The 18,899-nt window shown below is 29.8% G+C and overlaps 1 protein-coding gene, 1 long non-coding RNA gene and 1 other non-coding gene across 8 annotated transcripts in view; 2 read left to right on the plus strand and 1 right to left on the minus strand.

Moving 5' to 3' along the window:
- LOC148238228 (uncharacterized) overlaps positions 1–18,899 on the plus strand; it is a 137,551-nt gene that overhangs the window by 5,225 nt on the left and 113,427 nt on the right. The window lies entirely within an intron of this gene.
- LOC148238229 (uncharacterized) lies at positions 2,862–10,675 on the minus strand. The gene is made up of 3 exons (XM_088181291.1): positions 10,195–10,675; positions 5,310–5,689; positions 2,862–3,437 (listed from the first exon to the last, which is right to left on the minus strand). The coding sequence occupies exons 1-3, from the start codon at positions 10,337–10,339 to the stop codon at positions 3,276–3,278; spliced, it is 687 nt and encodes a 228-aa protein (XP_088037417.1). The 5' UTR covers positions 10,340–10,675; the 3' UTR covers positions 2,862–3,275.
- Positions 3,894–3,966, plus strand: TRNAK-CUU (transfer RNA lysine (anticodon CUU)). Its single transcript has one exon. It is a non-coding gene; the product is annotated as a tRNA-Lys (tRNA).

Here is an 18,899-nt window from a genome sequence, read left to right on the forward strand (position 1 = left end):
AAAAACAATTATCCGTGCTACATCCAGGCGCGGGTTCGTTGAACATAAAATAGTAATTAAAAAACTGTACAAAAATTGGATTTACATAATAAACAAAAATAAAGTTCTAACATATAATTTCATTAGAAAAAAAAACATGTTTTTATTGCATACACTGAATGAAAAATTGGCAAAGTTCACAAAAGCGATTGCATAAAAGAATGGTAATATAATGCGATGACGTATTTTTTTATACATATTGGTCGAATTGAAACATTGGTAAATAAATACAATTGGTCCATTAAGATAATAGAAGTAGTACACAATAGAAATCTGATCAAAATTAACGCCATATTTAATTTTAGATTTTATGCAAAAAATATTGTATTAAAAATATTTATAGCGTTATAATTTTTAATAAAGGACTCGAAATACACATTTTCTCATTTAATACCAACGATATAAAAATACGGCACATAGACTCTTTTTTTTTATGAAAAACTCTCCAAGACCCATCTCAAAATTTACATACATACATATAAAAATTATATTCAATCACTTTTCAGTACTTAGATTTACATCTAGTCGATTTTATTCGAAACCTCAATCGTATTACATTTTTTGGAGTTACTACCGTATTGCTGTGTGCTCAATTCCAATATTTTATTAAAATTATATTTTTTTAATTAACAAAAAATATATATTTATAAAAAACGCATCAATGACTAGCGCAAATCTTAGTCATCGTCATTTATATTACAGTTCACTATTGTTAACTATTTATTAGACTTATTTATTACAATTAGGCGTCAAAAGTTTTGACATCTAATTTGAGGTTATCGAAATGACTCGAGAACACAAATAAAGAGATCAATTATGGTATATTTCTTAATTAACTGCATACTTACTGGTAATGTATTTTTTTAAATAATAAAAAAAATAAAGTTTGACATTCGGCGTAAAGAGTTACAAACAGAACCGATACACGTTCAATGATGCGCAAAAAATATTATTAAATAATTTGAAATAATAATTCAAATTAAATTTAGCTACCGATTAATTTTGAAAAATGAAAAAAGTTAATAACTGCCACATTTAGACAGCGGCCAAAACCGGATAAACTATAACACTAATGTACATTACAACTACGCTAAACCTTTATATAAAAAGCTTATTCGCTTATTCACTAATCGAGGAGATCAGTTGGAAAAAGGATTGGTGTTGCCTGGGGCAATAATCACAGAGACGCTTTGATGCGCGAAGACGCCAATTGATGTTAACAGAGATTAACAATTTTGGACGTCTATTTTTTCAATCTTTCCGTTTCGACATTTTTTATTAGATTACAAATTTCAGGGGAGACGCGAGTCGATCAAAAACTCATAAAAAAATATTTAAACCTTTGCAAATGGCAATTTTGGAATAAGAAAAAAAATCTGAATTATACAATTATCTTTATTGCTATTTAATATTTCCAAAACATGGATTTCGGAAAGAAAAAAAAAACAAATATAATTGACCTTATCAGGCAACCCCGTGTAATAACCCTAAAAACTAAATTAACTAAATTACTATATACAACTGGAATTGCTTTAAAATTGTATTATATTATATGTATTGGATTTCTTAATCGCTATTTCTTTCCAAAAAAATTAAATCACAAGCAGAATTATTTACAATTTACAATTAATTACAGTTTTATGGTAAAAGTTGAGACAGGCCGATTGAAGCTAGTCGATCTATTTATTGATATTTAAAAAAAACATTCATATTGGCGATAATTTAACAAGTCAATAGAAAAGCGGATTTATTTAGTATGACACTTGAAGTTAAAATTCTAAAATTTATATATATACAAATATTATTAAAAAAAAATGGCACAAGGCAAAGTCGAGTAAATTGGCAGTGAAAAATGTAGTTTTATAAAATTTAATATATGTCGCCTCTTTTAAATAAATTTTAAAATCAAAATTAAGTAAAATAGTTGGAACTATAGTCAAAATTTTGAGGTCGACATATTTTTTTAAAAGTAGCACTGTACACAAATATATTTACAAAGAGAGACAAGGGTTGGGGGGTCGTGGCGCCATGCGTCCCGTAAACGACACCCCTGACTTAACTAACAGAGATCATGTGAAAGTCAATTGCGAACAAAGCGACATTTGTTCAAAATTTTTACAAAAAAATAAAAAAAAAAACATAAAAAATTAAGAACGACTATACAATTGGGAGTGAACGGTACTAATTGAATCAAAATTGTTATGGTGGCAAAATTTTATATATAAAATATTTATAAAAAACCACAAATTTAAAATAATTTTTAATTAAAAATATATACGAATTGTCAGCAGTTTGTTATGTATAATTTTTGGCCATTAAAACATTTGGATTAATTTTTTGTACAATATTTTTTTATGTAAAATTAAAATATTTAATTATTATTTTTGGTAAAATATATATTTATGTAAAATTTAAATGATTTTTATTAAAAAAGATTTACATGGCCTGGAAAAACACCAGTGTTGCCACAGCAATAGGTGGATATATAAATTTAAGATAAAGTAAAAAAACTGTACATATTGGCACAAATATTATTTTGTTAAATTTACATATGTATATTATATTATTAAAAAAAAAACTTAAAATGAGATCAGTATTACTTTTTTATTTAAAAAAACGGTATGTGTCTCTTTGGAACTTTTGACGAAATTTATCGTATAAAATATATTTATAATGTATTATATATTATATAAAAATTACAATATAAATATACTTATTCAATAAAAAAATAATAATGAGCTTATTTAAAATTAAAATGAACCTGTAAGGCCATTTTGGCTACAATCACAATTAATCGCTTTCCGATCAATAAAACTAAATTATCATTTATTTATATTCTCTGATATTCCCACACGCCGAAAGAATATAGCAATATATTTTATTTAATCATATAAATGAGCAAAAATTTTCATATCATAGAAAAAACAAGAACAAAACCAGTCGTAATTCAAAAAAAAGTAGTACTAAAGAAAAAAAATCGCCTAAAATTAGGTATTACATTGATTTAAAACAATAAGTGTATTGTCCGAAAAATCCTTATACAAAAAAATCACTTAAACTTTGGATTGTGAAATCGTAAATTTCGATTCCCCAGCTGACGTCGTCGTGGTGTTTAATAAGTCTCGCTTCACTGCTCTCCCACTTGGTCCTTGCGAATGTATAAAGGCAGACTATGGCCGACGAGCGGTCAAATTCTGCCACAAAATGATATTACACTCAAAAACAGTTCGAAGGATTCACCGTTTGGTACCCAGCAATTTCCATCCTACTACGAGGACGACCGCCGTCCACAGGGAACCTCCGAGCTTCGTGGACAGAAGAGTGGAGATTAAAGATCCTTCGGACTGTTCAGCCTCCTTCTCCTTTTCCAAGACTATCGGTCGTATGGAAGCTTCGTCCTGCGAACAAAAAAAAACTTGATAAAAATCACTGAACTACAATAATTTTAATTAAGCAATTCCTCTCGAATTGCAAGTTCAAATTAAAATTTCACAATGAAAAATGTCTTTGTAAACGAATTAACCGCGTCGGATGAATAGGATTACGATGCGTGTAAATGGAAGCTCAAGGGAACGGGAGAAAAGCTTCTTGGTAGCAAAAGTCATTAAAAGATCAAATTAAATCACAAAGTGCATACAAATTCGCCCCTCGCATTCCTAATTGTTGTGAATAATATACTTTTTTTTATATATTGCTACAATCGCATGATGTTAGTAAAATAGTGAGACATTTTCTAATATTAGCTATTACGAATCACTTTCCCTTGTATGTGATATTTTTTTTGTATATGGCAATACGCCAAAACATATGATATCTATTGCTGTATATATGTAATATGAGCGTAAGACATGCAAGCCCGGCTAGCTCAGTCGGTAGAGCACGAGACTCTTAATCTCGGGGTCGTGGGTTCGAGCCCCACGTTGGGCGCTTCTTTTTTGTTCGTTTCTTTAATTTTTTTTTTAAATTACATTTTAATTTACTTAAAATGTAATTTTATGCTAAAATTAAAAATATTTTTTTATAAAATAGCACTGCAAAAAAATGTCAAAAAAAGCAAACAATGAATATATTTTAAACTTAATTATGTATTAGATTTTTTTGCATAATATATTTTACAGTGCATAACATATGTTATAATATTTTCACTGGCGATTCATTGAAATAATATCCGAATACATTTTCACGGGTAGCTACTATAAAAAATAATTTAACTGAGCTAGTAAAATTACACGCTGTTCTAAAATGTCTATGAAACTTAATTTGCAGTTCAAACCTAACTATAGTTATTTAACTTTCATTAGATGGGGTTTGTTTAAAATAATAAATTTGAAACACTGCCCAAAGATGTCTCTAAAAAAACTATATATTTTTAAAAAAGCAAGCAATGAATATTTTTTTAGACTTGAAAATAATTATATATTATATTTTACTGAAAAAAACTTTGTAAAAATATTGTAACAATTGCATAAATATATCTACGTTACAGTGAATCTATTACTGAAGTTATATTTTTACCGGCGTTTCATTAAAATTGTATCCGAATACATTTTCACCGGCACACATATTTCTACTAACAAAATATAATTTAACTGATAGGCGCTAGTGAAATTACATGTTACTCTAAAATGTCTTTGAGAGTTGAAAATGAAGAAAATGTAATCGTATATAACTTCACTGGTAATACATATTCACGGTAACATAAAAAAATAAGAATATTTGGAAAATAAATATATAAGCTAGTAAAAATTGTAGCGGTTTTTATGGCTCGTACTTTTCGGATCAGAATTTATATTAAAAGGTCAGAATAAATATTAGATGGTCAAAATGTATATTAATTTGTTGAAATTTATATTAAATGTTTATAATTTAAATTGGACTGGTCAGAATTTATATTAATTTTGACAGATTGTCAGAATCATTTTTTAAGTCAGTATTTATCACAATTCATCGATCCGTATTTTAACCTCAATGTTGACATGGGCAGCATAATAATATATGGTCATTGTCAAGGTGTTTTAGGACCGACTTGTTTGGGTCGCAACATTGTCAGATGTCAACGCAACGAGCCAATCGTGCTGCTCTGTCGTTATTCCCGCTTCGTTCGTCGCTCTGAATACAATTAAATATATTCGACGCATTCTTTGTAGTTCAAATGTACACCGGTTAAGGACGGAAAAGTTTGATAGATATTTGAGTAAATAAAATCGAATGGTTCTGTAGGTGATTTTTAAATATTATATATATAAATCATAGTTATAAAATCAACTCACCGTTTTGATGTTTTTTATGTCTAGCTTTTCTCTCTCTGAATAAAAGTTGTCGACGTTCCAGTTGATCTTCTTGGAGTCCCTCAGACTGCTGGATCTTTTTCTTCGTCTCCTCTGCCTGGGAGGAAGCGTAGACCTGCTGCCTACGGGGTGGGCGGCGGTGTCTCTGGAGAAGACTTCGTCGTCTCCAAAGTAGGCCATGGTCGGGTCGTTGCTATCTATCTCGAACGCTTCGCTGAAGGTCCTCGAGAGGTGTTGGAAGCTACACGATGGACTCGCAGGAGGAGTTTGCATGGAGCAAATGCGTCTCCTAGGCAGATGATTCCCACCGTGCAACAGCAAGTCTGGCATCCTAGGCATCGAAGAGTCGGAAAGAGGGCGAGCTGCAAACGATAATAAAAAAAAAACAAGATCAAGATCAACCCAAAATATATTAATCTGTCCCGATGGACAATCGTCACGCTGGTGCAAGTCTTTTCACCGAATCGTCGGATTAGATCTGCTCGCATCCGTCTTGATTCTCGACGGCAATTAACGCCACTCTGTTCCAGATCCAAATGTTGATTTTCAGATGTGCTTAACAAAAGGACGAGATGAGATGGAAACCAGTACCCATTTGGAGGCACAGGTGTTCAACGCGAAGAAAAAGAGAGGAATATCGGTGGAAACCGGTTTGCCGAGGGAGACGGAACCAAAACAAAGATTAGGGGACCTGTCCGTGATCTTATTTTTTTCTCTCTCCTCTTTTTGTTGGCTTCGAGACTCGACAATGGTGGTTGTGCGAATGTAGGTCTATGCGAGATTAACCACCTGTGCAGCAGGGACTCAGGTATATAAATTATGTATCAGGTAGATATCCAATCGCGAAACAGGATAAATCTTTCTTTTGAGATGAGAACAAAGGAGGCATTGATGGCTCGGAAGCGTGCAGTTAGCGCGTAATGAACACCAGCATGTAGTTTAATGAAAAAGGAGAATCCAAGGACCCGAGGAGAAAATTATCGCGTTGATTATATTGTGACTTGACCATTTTACTATCTGGACACGTCATCCGCAGCTGCATATCGCAATGACGCAATATAACGCGCGATGTTTGGAGGCATGTTTTTTTGCATTAACCAAGTTTTTGCCACAAATATAAAGCAGCTTACATATCTTAATTTCAGCTGTATGATCAATTTATTTAAAATACTATAACGCGTATTTTTATATTTTATAGTATTTTTTTTATAAACAATAAAATCGACTATAGCAAAAAAACTACACAAGCTAAAAAAAAACTACACGAGCTAGAAAATGACAGAAACGACAGTTGAACTCAGCTTTAAATTAATTAAATATGTACTTTGCATCATAGTAGATATTAAAAGGTAATCTTGTTGGCAAAAAATCTAAAATTTTATATGTACAGATAACCCACTCAGTTCAGGTCATTTACATTGAAGTAAACATACGACTACTCAACTTCGCGAAAAGGTCAGATTGAATCACACCAAAATCCAGTTTCACTATCCGTCTGTGTCACGGACTCGAGCGAGTTCAAGTATTATTATAGCACGGATTGATAGCAACGCATCAATGGGCGCATGCGCATTATGCATTCGAAAACGCTTTGTTTCGAACGGATGACGTTCTACAATATACACCGACCGTCTTCAGGGTCGGTGATTCACTGACCCGATGAAGATAGGAAGTCGACTGCATACAGCTCGATAAAAACCGAGTAAAATGTGACATTGAAACTATTATTATTCGGGAGTAAATGTGCGTAAAGAAAGCACGTGGGAGACACGAATGGTTTAATGGCTTATAAACGACCCTTCACCGTTGGTTAATATCGTGTTACATGATTACATGCTAATTTTATCGCTGGCGTAACACGATATTATTGTAATGTGGTGTTTTTATTTTGAAATTTTGGGAATTTTTGCGTAGAAAGGGAAATTTACAGTTGCATGTGACGTCACAGTAAACCGCGAATGTATAACTGTTAACCACGTGCGTAGTCGATGATGAAGAGAAAATGTATTTGGCAAATTACAACATACGGGGAAATACGTCCAAGAATTTAGAGGAATTTTATTTTCGATTCTGACGATTCAGCCGGGTAATTTATTTTATATTTTTGGAGCGCGAAATAAAATCAAAACAATTTTAAAAGAACACTTCTAATCGAAATATAGAAAATTATTAATGCATGTTTTTTTAAAAATGTAATTTTATTTAAAACATTAGTTTCTATTTGATTTTTTTTATTTAATAGATATTTTGCTAAGTTTTTGATTTCCTCGAAGGAAAGAATATTTTTATTCTTCACATGCATATATTATTTTTGTTCGCATAATATTTAAAAATATGTTTTTAATTTATATGCTTTATTCCGTGGGCTCTGGAAATAATAGTCTGAAAATATCAATAAATCAATAAAAATTCTCTCCTAAAAAGGAAGATTTTGACTAAAAATAATAGTCTGAAAATATCAATATTTTTGTTCATTTACTATTTTTAAGCATTTTTAAATGCTATTCTTAAATTATGCTTTGGTTCATTTTTAAGTCCAAATGTTTTTTAATAATATTCTCAAATATTACGCGCCCAAAAATATGTATTATTTATATATTTTTAAAATTCACTCTTTATATTAAAATATCAATCAGAAAATATCAGTTCACTATTTTTAAATGCTCTTCTAAAAATATTTGACTCATATTTTTAATTCCAAACTTTCTATGATTATCAGTATTTCTTTATTTATTTTTAGTTCAATGCGCTATAAAATATTAATATTTGAAGAAAAACTTATTTTATTTAAAATATTTTTTGAAGCATAATTTTTAAAATGTGCTCCTAAAATATATTTTAGAATTAAAAAATAAGTTATTGATTTTGACTTGAAATAACAGCATATTTTTGTTCATTTATTTTTAAATGCTCTTCTTAAAAACCACTTTTGATTTAAAATATTTTTTTAAAAACTTGAATACTTTTAAAAATATGTTTAATTCCACGCGCTTGATAAAAAACAAACATATTTTGATTTAAAAAAATACACTATATTTCTATTTACTCTTAAAAAAGTATGATTTTTTCTAAAAATAACATATTAATTCAATATTTTTAAATTCCCTTATGAACATATTTTTAATTCCATGCGTTCAATGAGTATCAGTATTTGTTCATTTACTGGTTTAAAATTTGAGTAACATTCCACAAAAAAATATTGAAATATTAAAAAATATTAGTATTTAAAAAAAAGTGATTTTTAAAATGCGCACAAAAAAATATGTTTTTTGCTTATATTTTTAAAAACCCACGCGCTCTAGAAATAGTATTATTTAAATAAAAACATATTTTTATTAAAAAAAACATAATATTTATAATCGTATATTTTTAAAATTCGCTCTTAAAAAAGTATTAATACATTATTTTCAAATGCTCTCCTAAAAATACACTTTTGATTCATATTTTTAATTCCATGCCTTCTATGAATATCAGTATTTATTTAGTTAAAGTGCTTTTGTCTAATACTCTCAATATCATATGTTATAAAATATTAATTTTGAAGAAAAACATATTTTATTGAATATATTTTTTAAAATGCGTAAAGTAATTAGAAATATGTTATTGATTTTGACTTGAAATAACAGCACGAAAAGATACTTTTTTTGATCATTTAATTTTTTAAGAACATATTTTTGGCTTATATTTTTAATTACATACGCTCTAGAAACACTATTACTTATAAAAACATATTTCTAATCACTTTTTAAAAAATATGATTTTTTCTTAAATTTTTAGCCTGAAAAGATTATTTCACTATTTCTTAAATGATCTCCTAAAATATTTTTAATTTTATGCGTTCTATGTATATCAGTATTTATCATTTATTAGTTTCAAATTTGAGTAATATTCTCGATATCATTTTTCATGAAAATATTTTTTTAAAAACTTGATTTTTATATTGCACTCCTAAAAATATTATTTCATATTTGAAAAAAAACATTTTTGTGAATTCATAAATTATTCATTTTGGAAAACATGATTTATTTTTATAGTATGATTTTTTACTTTTACTGTAAATTTAATTGTATTTTGATTCTGTTAATTATTTTAAAATGCTGTTCTACAAATATAAATTTGATTTATATCATCAGTGTTCTAAAAAAATATGATTCATTTATTATATTAATTTTAAGCACTAAAAATATTATTGAATATTAATAATATTTGACTATTTTTGTTCGTTTCGTATTTTAAAATGCTGTTCTAAAAAATATGATCATGACTCATTATGATAATATTTGAAAAAAAATGGTTTTAAGCTATACTATTAATTTCAAGCACTCGCGTTTATTTATTATTATATTAGACTGAAGAAAAATTACTTTTTTCACAGCTGATTTAATTAAAAAAAATAGTTTTATATTTAAATATTGACTAGACATACACAAGGAAACACAAAATTGTATAAAACACGGTTTTCTTATTTTACAAAACTTTTATAAAAAAGTAGAAATACAAAAATATTCGTATAAAACTCTTATAATTATATGAAATGAAATTGACGAATATAATCAATATTAAAGTAACGACTGAATATTAATATGACGCAATAATTACTATGGAAGTGAAAAATGAATACCCACTGACGAATTCTTATAGGATATAAACTTTCATGAACGACTTAATGAGTTATTGTACTAATGAAATGTTATGCAAGTGATACAAAATATTTTGAATGATGTAAAAATAATTTTAAATTAAATCACCGGTGATCAAGTACAAATATCAGTAGACGCACAATACGGGTAGTAACTTGTCGCGACGTAAACACGCTCGAACGTTTATGTGAAAATTGGCAGGATTTGTTGAAATTTCTTCAACTAACCTCTGGTCGAAGGAGCGCCGTCGGTAGCAGTCCTGGCTACCATCATCGTCCGCAGAAGTTCGCACAACTCCACCAACAGCCTGTTGAGGGTCTCGTACATCGCGTCGGTGTCGTCATCGGTGGGCAGATTGAAAGCAATCGCCATTTTTAGATTTTTTATTATTTCGATAAGGCACACTTTGTATTTTTAAAATCAGTCCTTCGGGCACAGGCACTCAGAATTCACAAGTTTTTGCGCCAGTTTCCCTTTCTCGTCATGGAGTCCAACAACAGTAATACTTCTATAACGATGATGATGAATTGTTGGGTTTGCGGGTTGAGCACACTTAGGTTCCGAGGCAATGCGCAAAGCTCGGCCATTATGGCGAAAGTTGAAAAATGTTTTGAAAAAATTGGCAACAAGCGCGGAGTCTACGTTATCAGCGGAGAAGCTCGAGCAAGCGACTAACGACCGTTCTCTGCAATACTCGACTCGCGACTGACGGCACACTATAGCTCCAGTTCATATCTCGAAATGGTGGGGGGAGTCGAGCAGTAGGGATAGAAGCGCACCAATCATAGCTCTGTCCAGTACGATTGAGCCGCTAGATGTCGTCGTTGTTCCGAGCGCAATTTAATTTCAAACGCAATTCAAATGTACTAACGCAAATATCGGACAACATTTTCACGATGAACGGATTATAGCTCATTTGCAGTGCCGTAGTTAGAGTAGTTTGCGCTTTGTTTTAATTATTTTTTTCACAATTTTCGAATACGTCTATTAATAGATATTTTTAAATGTTATTTAAATAAATTTTCAATGCAGCAAATATATGCTTAAAAATTTCAATAGAAAATACAATATTTATATAAAGGCAAATCATAAAAATAAAAATAATACAAAATTTAATTATATCAAATAGTGACCGAACATTATTCATAACCACTAAGAAGTCTTTTAAGCAGATGGAAGATGTGTTGTACATAAATATACACTCAATCATATAGCAATAAAATAAATAACACATAAAATAAAAAAAACAACGGTAATCAAATACGCTACAGCTGGGTCTACGCAGAAATATTTTTCGAATTTTTTCGTATAACGTCAAAACAATGTTTCGTTATTTTTAAGTTTTGTTTAAAATTTTTTGGTACATTTTTGTACGATTTTTGAATTTTTTGACGTGTCGGTCACCTGTCTCGCTATAAAATTATTGACTTTTCAATTCATATTTTTACTATTCTTATTTTTTTATTGTTATATAATTTAAAAAAAGTTAAAAGTCATTAATTTTATAGCGAAAGAGGCTACCGATAATTTTTCATTATAATTAAAATTATCCATATTTTTCGATTTTTAAATCAAAAATAAATTAAAAGTTGCTGCATTATTATTCAACCCGGATATTCTTTTAGTAAAACCAGATAAAACATTTAAAAAATAGTGTATGTATAATTATTAATATCAATAAATATAATTTTTATTTCATTTCGTGTCCAGTAAATATTGAAATTAAATAATTTTCTTTAAAAATCTTATCTTTCGTATGAGCAATCGATTTGTGAGCAATGTTCGTGTGCCTCCGGACGCAAATTTAGAGGGGCGCTAAAACGCGGTTACTAACAGGTCCGGCTCTTTTTATGTTTAATAGTACCTATAATATAACATCATATTAGTAACTATATATATATATATATATAGAACAGTGGTCTCCAATCTATTTTGACTGCGTACCTATGAATATATAATACCAGGAGCGGGCGTTGAGATAATTTCCATCTCGATCGCTCGCGTGTTAAGTGACGAGAGTGAATGAGAGATAAGGGCATGCTGACCGCATGTTCTTATCTCTCACTCACTCTCGTCTCTTAACACGCGACCGACCGAGAGGAAAAGTATCTCACCGCCCGCGCCTGATACACACATTGATAAAAAAAAATCGAATTTATCTGGAAAGTTTGTTGTCAACTATTTTACGAGTATCTGAATGCATCGCAGCTAATAATATCTCATTTAATAAATGTTTACGATCGTGTAATTATCAACTGTCGTACCCTCTGGGGTACGCGTACCTCAGTTTGAACACCACTGATATAGAGAATATGCCGAATGTTTTGTAAAATATTGTTTAAGATATGGAATACATTTTCACCACTAGATATATATTTTTATCACTGAAAATATAAATTATCTGGCAGGTGCTAGTAAAATTATATGATTTCAATTTTTCTATATGTAGTAATATATATATTTACATACTAATTATTATTTATTTACATCCGATGTATAAATATTATAGTGAATGTGTATTTTTGGTAAAGTTATATTTTTAATAGTAAAGTCCAAATACATTTTCACCAGTAGATACATATTTCTACTAGCGAAAATATAATTTAATTGATATGCTGCTCTAAAATGTCTATGAAGTTTAATTTGACAGTTGCGAAACGTCCATTTGCTGTTCAAACCCACACCTAGCGTAATAAAAGTTCTAAAACTAAGTATAGTTTTAGAACTTTTATTTTGTCAAGTCCAAAATATACAATTCATTTCTCAGGGGAAAATAAGCGGAAGAATAAGTAGAGCATCTTACATATGGCTCCATAGTTTGTCTGCATTTCGATATTACACTATATTTTAAAAATATGATAGCTATCATTATCGATATTACTATGCACTTCTAATATAAGAAGGCTAATCAAAGTATATTCAAACCGAATTTTGGTCAATAGGAGAGCGCTCTCCTATTGGTCAAAATTCGGTTTAGATGTGCTTTATTCGATTGTAATATTGTTATAAAAATCTTAATATAAACGCTTGATAATCAACACAATTTCATTGCTTTTGACCTGGACTGTAAATTCACTATATGGCAACACTGAGCAGCAAAGAAAACACGACTAATTACTAGGTAAATATTATGAGTAGATATTTTTTAATAATTTTTAATGCATAATTAAAATATTTTGTATATGTTGCAACGGTGGCTAATTTTTACATTTATTTGTAGCATAGAAGGATTAACTCGTAGCTATAATTATTAATTCAAGAAATTATATTACGATGTTAAAAAATTATAAACTACCATTTTTGTCATGAGGCCCGGAATCGTTGTTTTCTCGGGACCCGGGTTCAAATAAATAACATTTTTTCAGTATCCAAAATATATTATTATCTTAGTTCTATATATTTGGTTGTTTAAGAGCACACGAAATCTAGTTTCTTTTTCTACAATAAAGTTAGTTAATTTGTTCTTCCCTTAGGCGTATCTTAGTCATCTGACGATATACCCGAATTTTTTCAAAAATTTAGCTTTAGTTGTAATTTTTTATTCGTTAAAAAAATAGTATGGAAAGTTGCGAAATCGTAGACATTTGGATCTTTGAAAAAAACTGATTGTATTAGACCTTATGACCTATATGATTAAATTAAATGAAAAATAATCACAAAATATTAAAATGAATGATTATTCAGTATTAAAATTTTATAATTTTTTTTTAGTGTGTTAGTTTCATAATTATTTAAAAGACACGCCTCTATTCTGGAAGGATTTCAATATGTTGTAAAGATTTCATCATCGTTTCTATGTCATCGAACTGTCAGTGACCTAAATCAATGTTATCTGTGCAAATTTCGTTCTGTAACATTATAATCACGTACGCCTTCCTTTATATCAATTCAATTCCTGATTCTTAGCTTTACCGATTTTTAATCATTTTCTATAATACTTTACTACAATATAGTGAATTTGATTATTTATAAAAAATATTTATCCACATAATGCAAATGTTTATCTATTGTCCTTCGATATTTATTTATTATTTAGCTTGTGCGCAAAAAAACATTACACCCGCTTGGCCTCATTTTTTGATATCGAGGCACTTTCAGGGGGCACTATTGAATGCAATTTTTCCAGAAAAATCGATAACGTTATTGATGTTGCGAAAGCGATAAAATTTATGTCGTTTCACACTCACTTTATGTTATAAATAAACGAAAGGATAGCTGAAATTAATCATTTACATTTTTTATAAATGGGCAATTACGTGTCATGTTAGCATTAAAGCAGTAATCAAAACGTGTTCCAACTCTGTCATGGGGGCTTTTTTTATAGTTTTTAAGACATAATTTAATTCAGCTAAAGTTTGGGGTTAATTATGTTTTTGTTTATGAACCCTATACATGTTTTGAGATGATGGAGCACGCCCTTATGTATGCAAATTATCAATAAAAAAGTCATGTTTTAAAGTTTGACGCTTGTTAAAATATATAAAAATTAATTATTATTTTCAAGTCAAAGTTTACGGATCACTGGCGTCTGTGGAAATTATGGCGTGATGTTGTTGTTCTTTCGTTTTCTGGATATGTCCTTGAGTTATTTGCGTAACAGGTGCACGTATGCGACAATACGAAGCGATATTAAACATTTGGAATACTTAGATTTATAATCTACTTCGTTATTAAAACTTAATTTTAATTTAATCAGCAATTTACAATACTTTTTTGAAACGTCAAACGCGTCATACAGTCGCTGTGCAGAGGAGTAAAGGGAGAAGCAGCTGCTGTAAAATGGTAGCGTCTCGCAATAACCAGCATGCAATATTTTTCTGGGTTAAGACATTAAAAAAATTCAAAACGAAATAATGAGCATTGCTTGTCACACAAAATGTCAAACAACAGAGTAGTATCGAAGACGGACACCGAATTGGTTGACAACTGGGAATTGTCAAGTATTCCTTTTATCGAATATAAAACTCGTAACGTCTGAACATTACTTGAAAGATTTGAAACATTATTTAATTTTTTTACATAAAAAATATACTAACATAAATACATTTTTATATTACTCTGAGTATCTACAACATTATGTGAACAGAATTAACTAAAGGTCGTCTATTTATATAGTCAATGTATGAGCTATAGACTCGCATTTTTCGATACGGCAACAATAGTATTAATTTGATATTTTATTATGATACATGTATAACTTATTTATTTATGTTTATATTATTATTCCTACAAGGTTTCTAACCACTGGCCACCAATTGGCCATCTCCGAGCTGAGATTTTTCTGGACAAGTTCAAACTTGCAGTCTTTGGCTACGCTACGTGTATAAATAATACATATATAAAAACAATTTTTTTATTTACACTCATACACACGCATATAAATTAACATATACATACATACATATGTATGTAATTAGGTCATTGGCGGTTAACAAAAAACATCGAAGACCGCAAAATTACGTACAGATCGACCGCAACTACGTCACACTTTTCACAAAATGTTCGTCTGGAGATTCTATTATTTATCTATTAATTATATATTATTGATAATAAATATTTAATAAATGTCAGAAGCAGTATTCAAATATAGCTTAAGATTAGCTCTTAATTTTATACATCATCTTACAAAATAATAATTTATATCTATACTCGATTTATAAATTAAAGTCAAGAGACTTTTATACAATCGAGATAATCCTTATCGCTTCATTTTGGATTTTTTTAATTTATAAAAAAAAATTATTTGGCATATTTATTTGACTGTTACTCTTTATTTATAAAAGCGTACGCTTACAACGTTGTAAAAGTGTACAATAATAAGAGCCATGCATAACATCGAATAAATAACATGGGCGCGATCGCGTCCCTTATTCTTACCCGTCGGGGCCAGAACATCAGCGCTTGAAATCGCTTCTTTTGAATGAGCCATTTAGCTTTTCAGCGAAATTGCCAAACACAATGATGTTTTCGACGATAGTTATGAAGAGCTGTGAAAAAATATGTGGTATGGTGCTTATCAATTTAGGTGTGAACTATATTTTTCTTTTTTTAGAATACCTAATTGTATAATGGCCATCACGACGCATTGGAGAAATCTGTCAGATTTGTGATAAAAAACAATAATTATTATTCTAACCAACCTAATGCCTGAACTACACTCTATTGAAGTTATCTGAACCGGACGGCGGCTTCTGTCACGTACAGCTGGCATATTTGCGCGCGATCGAAAAATGTGCCAAATAATCGCAAATTTTAAATTGTCATATTATTAAAATTACGCTACTGATAATTATAAAAGTTTGTGTTGGCACTCACCAATACAATATCAGTGAAAACTTTTGGGTCGTAAATATTTAATTTAAGCAAAACTTTTGTCGTCTTTTGAAAAATGTCAAAAGGCATAAAATTATACTTTAGAATACGAACACCACATCTGTGACTATCCTAGAATTTGTCGCCATTCTATATAAGAATTCGTTATGGTGTGACATTTATATAAACCGATCTAGAAAAATACATAAGGAGATTTTTTTTAACAAAATCAAGTACCACTAATTATTTAATTTTATCTGAAAAAAATATAATAACGATATCTGTTAGAATAATATACTATCAAAAATATAATTAATTCGTTTTGGTGCCCTAAAATATTCAAAGATGTCAGTAAGAGTCTGTTGAAGTTCCCGATAATCATGTGGTATTATAAATTGACCACGTGACCACGATGCAGCGCTCGACATGCATGTTGACCATAGGACGCCTACGCGCATACTGAAATTGAACCGAGTTACTCGCTCTATCTCAGTTTGCGAAACACCATATCATTATCTCTCTCATTCTCGTCAGTTAACACGCGAGAGAGCGAAAGGGGAAGTATCTCACCGCTCGCGCTCGAAAGAGCAGCTCCGACTTCGGTCCTTTTGCCGACAATGTTCGGAAGCGCTCGTAGCTGGCTAAGTCGACTGAATTACCTCCCGTTCTCGGTAACCTCGGACAACTTCCGAGAGATTTTAGAGCGAACAGAACCGAACTTGACCGAAGTAACCCACTATATTTTCCGTTCTTGGCCAACCTTGGCCAACTTCCAGAGAGTGTAATGCAGGCATTAGAGTTTTTGCTAAAATAAAGGCGTAACATATTCTTCAAAAATTTTTTAACAATTTTGGTTTAAAAAATATATATATATTTGCTTGCTAAGCACACATGCAACCGCGTGCACGCAATCAGAGACCACTTAGGTTTAGAGAACACTTAGTAGCTAATTCCTAAAAGACCTAGTGTTTTTAAATTTTTAAAGTACTTTAGAGATCGGAATCAGTGATTATTGTATTATTATAAATCCTATCGATCATCATAGATTAGATTTTCCTAAATTTCCCTAATCTTACGGATGAATATAGTGATGCATAATTAAAATAAAATCAAGCTAAATCACTATAGTTTATTATTAAAAATTTAGAGACTAATATTATTTTAATGTCTCACTGCTTGATTGTGTTTTCCTCATTGGGCTAATGTCTGTCATGATATAACTGAATATTTACAACAATAATAAAAATATATAATATAGTTATCTTTTTATGACGTACTTTGTAATTATAATTGACTTTCATAATAATTATTATGAACTAGCTGTCACTTCGTCAGATTCTCTATCAAATTTATTATACATTCGAATTTATAGAACAATATTTTTAATTACTCAGCATCTTTAAGTCTTGCATCGCACAATGATAAACTGTAGATTATCGCTCTGATAACTATACAAAATATTGGGAGAAGTCGCGTAAAATAGTCTTAATAATATTTTCGCGATAATTCTACAAAGGAATAATGTTATTATTACTATTTTGTGATTTATTTGCGTCGGGTTTTCAGGTGTTTGTTTATTAGAAAAGTGCGCAAATTATTCAGTTTGTTATTGTTTTGTATAGTATTATTCGTTATCAATCATCACAACAAATAACAAAAGGATTCGGAAAACTCAGTATCAGGTTGTTTTCCATTGTTCTATTTTATATTTGCGTATCGAACATAACCGGTGTTAACCGGGATAATAAAAAAAAAAATAAGCACACCTTACGTGTTTTCTGACATTGACCCCATTCTCGGTATGGTATAGAAATTATTGTAATCTGTGTGATAAGAAAATTTCTAGACCTACGACAATTATTTAATAATTTTCCCATGCAGTGTACTTTGACTTGTTTGTATATAAACATATTGTTTTTAAAAATATATTTCATAAATATTTGTTTGGCATTTTAATCGAATTTTTTATATACCTACCATAAAAAAAAGAAGTTTACGAATTATTTAACCCTTTGAACGCGGAAATGGATTAAAGTCGCCCAATTGATTATTTGTCTCTTTACGCAAAAACAGTAAAAAAAAATGCTTTTCAAGAAAAAAAAAATTTTGTGAATAAACATGAAATATTATTTTAAATAAATAAAAATTAAAAAATTGGAACATTTAAATTCGCATTAAAAAAAAAACAACTAAATATTATTTTTTATTAAAGCGTCAAAGGGTTAAAGTATTATTTAAAAATATTTTTTATTAATTATCAAAGATTATTATATAATACTATCTTCATTATTCAAATAAATCAAGTACTTTATGTATATGTATTTAAAGAAAGAGATACAGATGCGTGATGAGAAATAACTGGTGACTCATTAAAAAATCGCTGGCATTTAAAGGGTTACATCAATATGAGCACACGTAAATTGGAAGCCACAAGTTTTCGATTTGTAAATACAATAAAATTGTAGCCACTGGTCTATCGTACTGGTAAGTTATATCTGTGAGTCACTATTAGATAGCATTTCAAGCTCATCGTTTTGTTTTGCGATAAACGTGGTTTTATCACACGTTGTCTAATTAATACAATTTCACGCCATACTCCCGAATTGCGATAAGATCTCAC

The sequence above is a fragment of the Plectrocnemia conspersa genome, unplaced genomic scaffold, assembly GCF_051122295.1.
Source record: "Plectrocnemia conspersa isolate PC_06_02 unplaced genomic scaffold, ASM5112229v1 ptg000002l, whole genome shotgun sequence".
NCBI lineage: Eukaryota > Metazoa > Arthropoda > Insecta > Trichoptera > Polycentropodidae > Plectrocnemia > Plectrocnemia conspersa.

What these genes read in the sequence shown, in the direction of transcription:
- LOC148238229 (XM_088181291.1), bottom strand. Translation starts at nt 10,339, where the DNA reads ATGGCGATTGCTTTCAATCTGCCCACCGATGACGACACCGACGCGATG. An exon ending in CGGCGCTCCTTCGACCAGAG is followed by an intron (nt 5,690 to 10,194) that starts GTTAGTTGAAGA and finishes TATCGTTTGCAG; the next exon opens with CTCGCCCTCTTTCCGACTCT. An exon ending in ACATAAAAAACATCAAAACG is followed by an intron (nt 3,438 to 5,309) that starts GTGAGTTGATTT and finishes TTTTGTTCGCAG; the next exon opens with GACGAAGCTTCCATACGACC.